At 42.2% G+C, this 13,202-nt stretch overlaps 2 protein-coding genes across 2 annotated transcripts; both read left to right on the plus strand.

Moving 5' to 3' along the window:
* Positions 1-1,685: 1,685 nt before the first annotated feature.
* Positions 1,686-2,636, plus strand: LOC149178448 (uncharacterized). Its single transcript, XM_089422099.1, has one exon. The coding sequence runs from the start codon at positions 1,686-1,688 to the stop codon at positions 2,634-2,636; it is 951 nt and encodes a 316-aa protein (XP_089278225.1).
* A 422-nt stretch (positions 2,637-3,058) lies between these two features.
* On the plus strand, positions 3,059-7,840 carry LOC149178449 (uncharacterized). Its single transcript, XM_089422100.1, has 4 exons — positions 3,059-5,119; positions 7,038-7,302; positions 7,401-7,516; positions 7,754-7,840. Exons 1-4 carry the CDS (start codon positions 3,059-3,061, stop codon positions 7,838-7,840), a joined length of 2,529 nt encoding a protein of 842 aa, XP_089278226.1.
* The last annotated feature ends 5,362 nt before the right edge of the window (positions 7,841-13,202 follow it).

Here is a 13,202-nt window from a genome sequence, read left to right on the forward strand (position 1 = left end):
GGACATTTCTATTCGGTTTGGAGAGACATCGGCTATTGGGGAGGCAGCCAAAATGGCAAATACCATTCTCGTTGGACATGTTCGCGGGCGTGCTTATTCAGCGACCAGGCTTACCCTTTGGGTGAAGGAGATTTGGGGAGGGGTTCTGAAAGAACTCCCTGAAGTACAAGTTCTTCCCTGAGGCTGGTTCACCCTTCACTTTGCTAAGGAAAATTACACGGACCTGGTATTAGCTAGATACTGGCATATCGAGATGGCGCCGGTGCTGTTAAAAAGATGGAGCCCTCTCTTCGACCCTGAACAAGAACAGATTGGGGTTGGGCCTTTGTGGGTTCATCTACCTGGGCTCCCCCTCCAATACTGGAGCGAAGAAGTCTTCATTCGCATCGGGAACGCCCTGGGAACATACCTCGACCATGATCGTACTTTCGTGGAATCCAGGAACAGAACGCTTGCTCGCATCCTTGTACACCTAGACACTCGTGAAGGCTTGGAGGAAAAGATCACACTACACTGGGGCAGATTCACACGGGTACAAATCCTAGACTACAAAGGGGTACCTTTCAGATGTCGTCGTTGTCATAGGGTGGATCATATATTCAAGGATTTCCCTCTCAACAAGAGAACAGATGAAGCACCTGTGCATTCTACCATTCCATCGAAGACTATATCACCGACCCTTCAGCGCTTTCCAGTCTCGGGCGCTCCCCTCAACACTCCACTACAGACACAGGGTGCTGCTCAATGCCATGCATCTACTCTGGTCACCAGATCTCGGGCAGCCTCAGCATCTACATCCACTCCGGGTAATTCACTTTTCCCTCCTTTGTCTATTTTCACATCTGCTCCATCTACACTCTCTCCCTCATTGTCTGTTGCATTCTGCACTATGCCCTCCTCCCCGATTATTGCTCCTTCCGCTCCATCATCTCAAAAGCTCCCGTCGCCATCATCTTCTCCCTCATCATCCCGGGGCTCTAAACACTCCTATAATCTGCGTCCTCGTACTCACACCCTGGGATCTCATCTGAAAATCGTCGGTCTGGGTATCACATCATCCGGGTTGACCCCCTTGTCTGCTCGAGGGAGAAAATCTGATCTTACAAAAGCTATCAGGAGAGCGGAAGCTGAGGTTGCTTCTGGGCGATAATCCACCATTGTTGGGGTACTTAGAGCGAAGAACACCCCAGGAAATCTTCCTCCATGAAGTGCCTCTCTTTCAACTACAAAGGCTTGGCTAGCACCTCCAATAAACTAGCCCTAAAAAGAATGATTGAATCATCTCCTGTTGATATTATTCTCCTCCAGGAGACCCTTGGCCCTGCGGACTCCATATCTGCCTCCCTATCCTCCATCACCCCGGGATGGAACTTCACGGCGATGGACTCCTTGGGTAGATCGGGGGCCTAGCGATTGGTTTTAACCCTGCTTCTATAAGGGCTCATGGTACATGGGGGGGACCTGGATTCTTAGGACTTGACCTATTCTCGGCTGATCTGGGTATCAATCTCAGGGTTATCAACATATATGGACCCTGCCATCAAAGAGAATCCTTCTGGAATCACCTTCTGAGCCTATCTATCCTCTCAGCTGAGAATACCATCCTAGGGGGCGATCTAAATTTCTCCCTGGGGTATAGCGAATCTTGGGGATCCACGGCACAAATTGACTCGATCACCGGGTTTATGACCGACCTCCTGGAACGTCATGACCTGATCGATGTTCCCATGAATAATCCTCTCCCAACCTGGAGGAACAGAAGAATTGGTGAAGCTGCCCTGGCGCGCAGACTCGATAGATTCATTATGAAAGGCACTCTGTTACAACAGCTTCATCACTACAAACAATGGGTTGGTACCGGGGGAATATCTAACCACTATCCTATCTATCTGGAGATTTCGGGGCCATACAAAAAACCAAAAGCCCCCTTCAAGTTCAACCATGGCTGGTTACAGGATCCCTCCTACATCAAGCTCGTTAAAGACTTCTGGATCCACAATCCGATTGATAGAACAGACACTCTGGCAAAAGGCTTCTGCATGAACCTATCGCAGCTCAAACATCACTCTATCGAATGGGCCAGAGAGAAACACCAAAAGGAGAACTCAGCTCTTATGCTCATAGAATCCGAACTATCCACACTTTCAGATGAAAGAGGCCTGGGCTTTACCACAGCTGAAGATAAAGCCCACTTGGTGGAACTTGAAAACCAAAAGCAAAAGATATTGAGGGAGCGAGAAGAATCTATTCGACTTCGCAACAGAGCTACATGGCTAAAGGCCGGAGATGACAATACTCGCTTCTTTCACAATTACGCTAAAGGCAGGAAGGTTAAAAATACTATATGGAACCTCCCTCTGCCAGATGGTGGAGTGGCAGACACTTTCTCCAAGCTCTCACAGCTGGGATCATCCCACTTCAGGAACCTCTACAAGCAACCCCCAGGCTCCACTATTGCAGATATCATCAACATAGCAGGACATTTCCCCAGATTTGTAAATGAAGAAGAATCGGAGAACCTTTTTGATCCAGTGACTCCGGAGGAACTTGAAAACACCATAAAGTGGTTCAAGAAGGACCGTAGCCCGGGGCGGATGGATGGACCATCGAATTTTACATTGCCTTCTATGAGTTGATCAGCAATGATCTACTTAGGGTTGTAGAGGAATGTCGGGTGTCTGGGTCCCTGTATAATGCCATCAATTCAACTTTCATAGCTCTGATCCCCAAATCTGATACTCCTTCCTCCTTTGATGATTATCGCCCCATTTCCCTCTACAACGTGCTCTATAAGATCATTTCCAAAATCATTGCAAATCGCATCCGTCCTATTCTGTCTCGACATATCGCTCCTCAACAATTTGCTTTCCTGGAACATCGTCAGATTCATGAAGCCATTGGTGCTGCACAAGAAGCCTTTCATACTATCTGGACCAAGCATCACAAAGCCATTATCTTAAAGATTGATTTAGCCAAGGCATTTGACCGGGTCAGTTGGCTCTATCTCAAGATGCTTCTCATCCACCTGGGGTTCCCTCATAATTTCATCACCTGGATTATGGCTTGCATTACCACTCCCACCTTCAGTGTTCTGATTAATGGATCTGCATCCCAGTTTTTTCATTCTGAACGTGGTCTCAGACAGGGTTGTCCTCTGTCTCCCCTTCTTTTCCTTATTGTCATGGATGGCCTGAGCCGCCTTATAGACTCTGCTAAGAGAAATGGGGATTTTAGTGGACTCAAGATAACTGACGACTGCTTCTTCACCCACCTTCTCTTTGTGGATGACGTAATGATCTTCCTTGATGGCAGCATTCGAGACTCTCGTTCTTTCTCGAACATTATCACTCTTTTCTCATCCGCCACTGGGATGCTTGCCAACCATTCAAAATACTCCATTATTCTCTCCAGAACTTCTATCCATGAATCCCATCTGGCCCTGCAGCTGTTTCCTTATAGCATCCATCCCTTAGACCTCGGCCTCAAATATCTGGGGTTCTGGATCAAGCCTCTCAGCTCAAAGATTGCAGACTGGGTCTGGCTAGTCGCAAAATTGGAGAAGCGCCTCAATATCTGGAGCCATCGATATCTCTCAAGAGCAGGCAGACTCGTTCTGGTAAAGGCTGTCCTGGAAGCTACCCCGGTCTTTTGGATGGCATTAGCCTGGATCCCGCGCAGCATCTTGGCCAGGCTACAACAAACTTGCAATAGATACCTGTGGAATGGGAATCAGGAAAAGCGCATATTTGCTTGGGTTGGATGGAAGAAGATCGCCACTCCAAAGAAATGGGGTGGATGGGGGCTTAAAGATCTCCCTACTTTCGCTCAAGCCCTTGCGGCTAAAATGGGGTGGACCTTACTCACTGGAAACAACCTCTGGACATATATCTCATATTACAAATATATCTGGCCCCTCAATATCTTGGATTGTATTCGCCTCCCTACCTGGCCAAAATCTGGTATATCATCCGTTTGGAAAGCGCTTCTTAACTCTATGACTCTTATCAGGGATAATCTGGTATGGAAAATCAATGATGGAACACAGGCCCGTATTGGTCTGGATCCTTGGAATGGTAGCGGCGGTAGGCACATTCTTCCTGAAGCACTCATCCGGCATCTTCACTCACAGGGGATTAAAGTTCTGGCTGACATTGTTGATCCACAAAACACTTCCATTTTTGAACAGCGTTGGAAAAATGCAAATCAGATCAATATACCACCACTCTGGCATCAGGACTGGTTGGCATATATCAATGCATTATCAGAATCGCATATAAGGATCAAACAAGGGCAGGACGAGCTCGTATGGTATCATTCGGAGAACGGAGTATACACCCCAAAGTCTGGCTATCACACTCTGATATCGCATAAGGTTCCGGACACAATCTCTTTTTGGTGGAACTCTATTTGGAAACTCACCGCTCCCCCCAGACAGAAGCTATTTTTCTGGTGTATCTTAAAGGGTGTTGTCCCTACTGGGGAATACCTCATGCGTCGTGCAGTCTATGGACCGACCTGGTGCACCCTGTGCAAACATAACTCCGAAACGAGCGTTCATTTGTTCTTAAACTGTTCTGCGCTAACGTCTATATGGCAATCTATATCATCCTCTATTCAACACACCGGAAAATGGGAGGGCGATGATATTAATCGAACCTGGGAAACTTGGTTTTACCATCACAAAAACTCCAAGCTACAAAGCCTGCCTATCATTATTTGTTGGTACCTATGGCTTGCACGAAACCGAATGATCTTCGAAGATAAACCTGTGCACTGGCCGCATCTTACTGCCAAAATCATATCGGCCTACTATGAGACGCCTGAGCCGCCACAGCCTAAGGTTCGAAGACCCCGTGACCCTCCACATATAGATCATAGCACCCCATGGGCATTCTTCGATGGCACAGCCCAACAGCAGGGCTGTGGGGGAGGTTTTCTACTATTCATCAATGATCAGCATTTCTACAAAGCAAAACTGGGGTTGGGAGCTGGCACAAATAATTTTGCTGAGATCATTACCCTCCGTCATCTCTTGCATTTTGCATTGGGGCACAATTGCATGCATATTCATATATATGGAGATTCGAAGATTGTCATTGATTGGTTCAACAATAATACTGTTTGCCACACACACACTCTCAGCAACATTTTGGATGATATTAATTTACTGAAGGCACAATTCATTGACATCACTTGTCAACATATCTACAGGGAACACAACAACAGTGCCGACCAACTATCCAAGGAGGCCACGGCACTTCCCAGAGGAGAGTGGATGATATAGGAGCAACGAGGAACAAATGCATACCAATACTACCACCGCCCATACATAGATGCACACTATCACAGGGCAGCCAGCCCATGAGATACAGATCTGAAAATGATACTTTTTTTGAACTTTTTTGTACATAGATGATAAAATTTTTAACCTGAAGCCCTGTGTGGCAATCTGTATATATATAACTGATAACAAAGAACATCCTGCGTGATGATTTTTGCTACTGAACAGACAGAATAGATATATAGCCACCCACATGTGGCAGAAGAACATACAGCATATGCAAAATGCATCTACAATATGTAATTTTTCTAAGTTAATGAAAGATTACGATTTTTCCAGTGAAAAAAAAATGTGTATTGATACTTATCACAATTTATATTTATGAACATTTTACTAAATGATTGTGCTATTAATTATTATTTTAATATGATTAATAATATTATTTAAAGCATATATTAATTCTTTTTATAATTAATAATAATTTAAAATAAAATAAAAAATTAGTTTTTTTTGGTGTATTGATACTTATCATAATTTATACCTATGAACATTTTACTAAATAAGTGTGCTATTAATTATTATTTTAATTAACATGTTATAACCAACACTTAAAGTTAATTTTTTTATTAATTTAAACTTGATTATTTTTTAAAAATACATTTAAAATTATAAAATTTCATGAAACACTAATGCATATGCATGGGACACTAATTTTACATTATATTATATTTTAGCTCATTCTTAAAATAAAATAAAATTTACATGCTATACAATTAACTTATTTTTACATTAAAATGTTGCACATAATTTTAAATTCTCAAATACATTTATTCTTTTTGAAAATAATTTTCTAGAACATGGTTAAGTTAAAATAAATGAATAAGTTAAATACATATTCGTTTTTCTTATTGTCTTTTAACAATATATTAAAAAGGTATTTAAAAAATATAAATATTTCTATCTTCTACAAATTATATGTCATATATATTATAATATCTATAATAAACCACAATTAAAAAAATATATTATATATTAGTAGTTAATGTAATTATTATTTAGAGTATCTATATAATACCATAATGATTTTGATGACATTTTCAATAGTGATACATGAAAGAAATTTAATGAATATATTTTTTAAATAAAACATTATATACGCGAAAGGACATGGCAAAAAACACATAAACACCACCATACAAAAGTTGTAAAAAGAGAAAAAGATCAAATAAATTTGTAATAAGAAAAAAGGTTCACATTGTAGATACAATGTGAGCCAATGTCACACATGAGAAACACTAAAGTTCTTGAACTAACTGGTTTAGTAGTTGACACATTAAAGGGAAAAGTGAAATTGTTATATAGAATCTTGTAAAAGAAACAACATGACAACAATAGTGCTTTTGACTAAAATTTTTTTTACTAATTACATTTAATCAAAACTGATGGGTCCAGCCCCTCATTAACATTATTCTTATACTAATTCACAATATATGTGTTATGATTGATGTGATAATGGTTCAATGTATGATTAAAAGTTGATTGCGTTGGTGATTGTGATGATTCGGGTTATGGAAAATACGTTGATGACTTAAATGATGTTATGGATATTTTATGGTGATTTAAATGTACTGTACCCGCGTTAGTCTTGGGTGGAAAAGTGTCCCCGCCTCGGTAGGCACGATCCCACCTTGGGGTAAACTCAGCAAATCCTAGTTTTTTGGCTCATTTTCACTGTTGTTCATTGTGGTGACTGAAGGTCTCCTCCGCTAATTCTCTATGTTGGTTCACTGTGTCTTCTTGCGGTCAAAATGCGTTTGTTGCTCGACCCTGGTGTGTAGGTTGCGGTCTCGGGGGTTTGTGGCTTCGGCTCTGGTTTCTGATGAGCAAGGTAAGCCCTCACTCTAAGCTATTTTCAATTTCTGCTCCTCCCTCTGTTACTAAGACTGCCACTCCTCGTGAGCAGGGAACCCTCGATGGCTACAACTTGGCTCGGAACACGGTCTCGGCACACCATCTTCACTGTGGGTAAGTCTGCTTCCTAACCTGAAACCCTTGTCAATTCGTTTTCCCGTTTGATTCACTATAATGTTTAACCTCTGTCTTTGTTGGGTGATTGCAGGTGGAGTTGGCTCCAGGAACCTGCTCTCCACTGTTGGGCACATTTGGAAACCCGGTAGGGTCGCTCCTTTACAGTTCTGTCTGTTCCGTTTTGAGCTTTTAGTTGTCAGTTTGATGGTAGTCTACTTAGGGTTAGGCTCTGCGGGTGGTCAACTTACTTTTCCCCTGTTTCTAAACTATGTTCTCGGTCTTAGCACAGTCGTTCCTCCATTATGTTGGTTGTAGGTTGTAGTCGGGGTTTCTCAACCCGGTTGTTGGTATAGACTTGTCTTGGACTATGTTTTTAATTTATATCACTGTGTACTGATTAATAGAGACAAACTATTTCATTTTGGTATCAAATGTTCAACTCAGTTATTTGATAAGTACCTGTTTGCGTGCGTTGTTATGTCGCCTATGCCTGCTCGCTATTATGATGCTCCTCTGTGTCATTTGCCTTGATGCTTCAAGGGTTTCACGCCTTTCGTATTCCTATTGTTTCTCCTGTTAATATGCCTATAAGATTTGTTGCCTACGGGCCTGTTTATCTCATACAAATTGGAAATACTCATGTTCTGTAAAAGAAATGGTTTGCTTGCATACGGTAATAAATTTCAATGATATAGAAGGACTATTTAAATGACTGCAATGTAGATTTAAGTGCATGTGCTTGCAGAGATTTTTTTTATTATTTATTTATTTATTTTTATTTTTCTCTCTCTCCAATCGAACCTGTTACATTACATTTTACTATCTTTTGTATGGTTTAGAAACAATTCAACTTAACCAGTTACATAGCTTCTGTAACTGTTATCTTGACTTTGCTGTAAAATGTAAAATTAACATACGGAAACAAATTGATAGAATAATTAATTAAGACAGTTTTAAATTAACCTTTCACTTTCCTAAATGCTGCTTCACTAAGAAATTAAAACTAAAAATAAACTAAAATGTTTTTCCTAAATTTTCTCCTCTATCCTCACTGAGACCAAATGACCTCCAGCCACGATGATCCCTGTCAGCTAGATGCTCCTGCATCAGGCTCCCGGGGTAAATAAAAGTCATGGCTCCACTCCATGAGCTCCTCCATAGAATAGCCTGCTTGTTGTATCTGGGCCGCGTCAAGCCACGAACTGTCCTCAATGGGACGGTTCTTCCACTTGACCAGGTACCGCAGTTACTCCTTTTTGCGAGTTCGCTTAACTACCTATGTGTCGAGAATTTTCTCGATTTCATGGGGCTGAGTTGTAGGCATTTGCCTCATCCAAGAACAGTTGTCACTCTGGGTGTCCCGTTCTGGCCCTGCTGCACTGTCGTCTTCAGGACTGGCAGTATATGGAAACAGATCTGCCACGTTGAAAATGGGTGATATGCCTATTCCAGGTGGCAGCTGTATTTCATAGGCATTGGCTGAAAATTTAGGCAAAATTTTACAGGGGCCAATCTTCTTATACTTCAGCTTATTATATTCGCCCTTAGGGAACCGTTCTTTGCGTAAATACGCAAGGACTTCATCCCCTACATTGAATTGTACTTCCCGCCGCTTCAAATCTGCTTGTTGTTTATATCTCTGACTGTTGTCTTGTAATTTCGACTTCACCTGCTCGTGTAAGTCGTTCATTGCCTTGGCGAAATCTTCCTCGTCAGCACTCCTCCTTTCCAACTTTCCCAGATCCCATAGTTCATGCACTCCGTGAGGATGCATGCCATATAAAATCTGGAAAGGACTGTATCGTGTGCTGCGGTTTGGTGAATTGTTATAAGCAAATTCCGCCTGAGCAAGTATGTGATCCCACATCCGTGAGTTTTCTCCAATCAAGCTCCATAGCAAGTTTCCCAAACTCCTATTTACCACTTCCGTTTGCCCATCAGTTTGTGGGTGGTATGCGAAGCTGAAATTTGATTGCGTGTCCAATTTCTTCCACAGGGTGGGCCAAAAGTGCCCTGTAAAGTTCACATCCCTGTCTGAGATAATGGACCTCAGTAAGCCGTGCAACCTGATGATCTCCGAGAAAAACAAGTGTGCTACGTGAGTGGCATCACTGGTTTTTCGACAAGGAATGAAATGCGCCATTTTCGAAAATCGGTCTACTACCACCATCACCGAGTCGAAACCTCGTTGCGTCCTTGGTAGACCCAAGACAAAATCCACGCTGATTGAGTCCCACGCTCTACTTGGAATAGGCAGTGGCATGTAGAGTCTTGTATTTTGGCTATGTCCTTTCGCCAATTGGTACACTTTACACCTAGTCACATATCGCTGCACGTCCCGTCGCATCTTTGGCCAGTGATAAAAGTGTCCTAGTTGTTCTAATGTTTTGTCTATGCCAAAATGCCCGGCTAGACCTCCACTGTGCTTCTCCCGAATGATATTCTCTCTCATCGAACAATCGAGAATGCATAATAGCCCCCCTTTAAACAATAGCTTCTCCTGTAAATTATAGTCCAACCATGGACTATTGTTTCTCAGCAAAGGATTATGACAAGCTTCATAAGCCTCTTTGAAATCTGCGTCAGTCTGATACAAGTCTTTCAAATGCTCAAAGCCCAGCACTTGTATCGTACTCTCCTGCAAGAGCAAAGCTCTTCTTCTCAACGCATCTACCACCTTGTTGGGCTACCTGCTAATGTGTTTCAACACAAAAGTGAAACTCTGTAAATATTCGACCCACTTAGCATGCTTGTGATCCAGCTTATGCTGTTGCATCACATATTGCAGTGCAGAGTTATCAGAAAATAAAACAAACTCACTTCCCAGCAGATAGTGTCTCCAATGCTTCAGTGCTTGGACGACAACATATAATTCTTTGTCATAAGATGAGTACTTATGCCTGCTCTCATTCAACTTCTCGCTGAAAAACGCAACAGATTTGTCTTCCTGGCTAAGTACAACTCCAGTGGTCGTACCACTTGCATCACAATGGACTTGGAAGAGCTTATTAAAATCAGGCAATCTTAAGATTGGCCTCTCAGTGATTTTTTTCTTCAATAACTAGAAGCTCCTCTTTGCTCCTTCAATCCAACGGAAATGCTGACTCGCCTTCTTAATAATATCCAACATATGCACATAGATTCCACTAAAATCTCTGATAAATTTACGATAAAAACTTGCCAACCCATGAAAACTACGAACCTCAAATAGGCTCTTTGGGGATGGCCAGCTAATAATAGCTGCAACTTTTTCTGGGTCCATCTTCAACTCGTTCTCTGCAATCACAAAACCCAGATAAACCAGTTCTCTTTGAAAAAAGTACATTTTTTAGATTTATCAACAACTTATTCTGCTGCAATTTCTCCAACACACTTCGAACATGTCAAAAGTGTTCCTCCTTAGTCTTGCTGAAAATTAATATATCATCAAGATACACTATCACAAACTTTCCAATGAACTCTTTCAGCATTTCGTTCATCAATCGCATAAAGGTACTAGGGGCATTACTCAAACCAAATGGCATTACCAGCCACTCATACAGCCCTTCATTAGTCTTGAATGCTATTTTCCATTCATCCCCTTCCCTGATCTGAATCTGGTGGTAACCACTCTTCAGATCAATTTTCGAGAAATATGCTGCCCCACTTAGGCAATCCATCATATCATCCATCCATGGCAGTGGAAACCTGTACTGGATGGTAATTTTGTTGATTGCTCTCGAATATGTGCACATTCGCCATTATCCTCCTTTCTTGGGAGCGAGAACTGTTGGAATTGCACAGGGGCTTAAACTCTCCTTTATCAACCCCTTATCCAGCAATTCATGTACCTGTTTTCTGATCTCCTCATTATCTTTGGGGCTCATCTGGTATGTTTCCTTGTTCAGTAGACTTGCTCCAGGTATAAAGTCAATGTGATGACTAATACTCCTCTTAGGAGGAAATTTATCTGGTAGATCATCCACTACGATATCACTAAACTCCTACAACATCTCCTAAATTTCCTCAGGCAAATCTGAAATTTCTGTGTGCAACAACACAGTTTTCGACCTCCTTACCACAGCATAATGTATCTCGCTGTCTTCGATATGTTTCAGAAATTCCTTTCCTCCCACTAGTAATGCTTTAACCCCGCTTGTTTTTGTTGTCTCTTCCTCCTTGATGGGTACAAGCGTGTGTTTAATCCCATCTTTGACAAACTTGTAACAGTTTGTCTTTCCATCATGCACTACTTTCCTATCGTACTGCCATGGTCTCCCTAGCAGTATGTGACACACGTCTATTAGCATCACATCGCAAATAACTTTATCCTTGTACTTGCCAATGTGGAACTCAACCTCACATTGTTCATCAACCAACAATTGATGCCCTTTCTATAACCATGACACCTTGTAAGGTGTGGGGTGGTTCATCCTCTTCAAGCCCAACTTTTCCACCATCTCTATGGCGACTAGATTATCCATGCTCCCACTGTCGATAATCAGCTTGCAGCATTTTCCGTGTGACTTGCAAACTGTCCGTAATAATGCCTTCCTCTGAGTTGGGTCAGCTGTCTCCTTCGCTGGTTTCAGTAGTACCTTATTCAAAATTAAGGCCTCACTTGTCTCTGGCACGTTTTCTACCTCCTGGGGTGGTGCCTCTGCTTCATCCGTCTGTGCAATGTATGTCCCCCTTGTCCCGGCCTGCTCTTCTTCAGGACATTCATAGGACTTGTGCCCCCACTTATGGCATCTATAACATTGTACGGCAGCTCCTCTGCCTCAGCCACTACCTCTTCCACGCTGGTATGGACGTCCCCCTCTCGTGTTACTGTCCTTCTCCATTGTCCCTGAAGTTTTCGAGCTATTGCCTTCATCATTGGGGTTGATAGCTTTACCTCTACCAAAAACTCGTCCTCTTCCTCTGCCAGATCCTCCTCCTCTCCTGGCATTATGTTTCCTATTTATGTTCTCTTTTGCCTTCTCAAGCCATTCATGAATCTCGTTGTTTTCTCCAGAGTGTCGTCCATGTAACTTGCCCTTAGGTTCACCCGATAGAATTCTTTTGTGTACTCTTTCACAGTCATGCCTTTCTGTTTCAGATTCTGTACCTGCCTGTACATAGCAATCTGATAATCCTTGGGAAAAAATTTGCCCTGCAACTTAGCCTCCATTCTGCTCCATTTCTTGATAGGTTGTTTGTTCAACCTCCTTCTTTCTGCCTGTACACTATCCCACCATAAGGTTGCATGCCCTTTTAATCTGGTGGCAGCGAATTTTACCCTCCTATCTTCGCTGATTTCCTCATACTCGAAATACTTATTTAGCTCGTTGAGCCAATCCAGCAGTACCTCTGCTGATAAACTTCCATCATAGTTTGAAATCTTTGTTTTTGGCTAACTATTAGTCAACAAAACTGACTTCAATAACCTGCTCTCAGGTCCGTCTTCATCCGATCCATCTGTTGTCGTTACGGCTTCTTCATCACTCTCATCTCCTCCATCAGGATCCCTCCTCCCTGCGTCTATGGCCGCCAATTGGGAGTTTAGGATCCAGATTTCTTCCCTTAGTGTTTCCTCTGCTACTCTGTGTATACCTCTTCCACGACCTCGCCTTCCAACCTCCATTTTTGTCAAATTCAATTTCCGACTTTGATACCACTTGATGGGTCCAACCCCTCGTTAACCTTATTCTTATATTAATTCACAATATATGTGTTATGATTGATGTGATAATGGTTCAATGTATGATTAAAAGTTGATTGCGTTGGTGATTGCGATGATTCGGTTTATGGAAAATATGTTGATGACTTAAATGATGCTATGGATATTTTGTGGTGATTTAAATGTATTATACCCGCATTAGTCTTGGGTGGACAAGTGTCCCCGCCTCGGTAGGCACGATCCCGCCTTTGG

Source organism: Pinus tabuliformis, chromosome 4_1, assembly GCF_031772625.1.
Source record: "Pinus tabuliformis cultivar Carrire ecotype Pingquan chromosome 4_1, CPIR1, whole genome shotgun sequence".
Lineage (NCBI taxonomy): Eukaryota > Viridiplantae > Streptophyta > Pinopsida > Pinales > Pinaceae > Pinus > Pinus tabuliformis.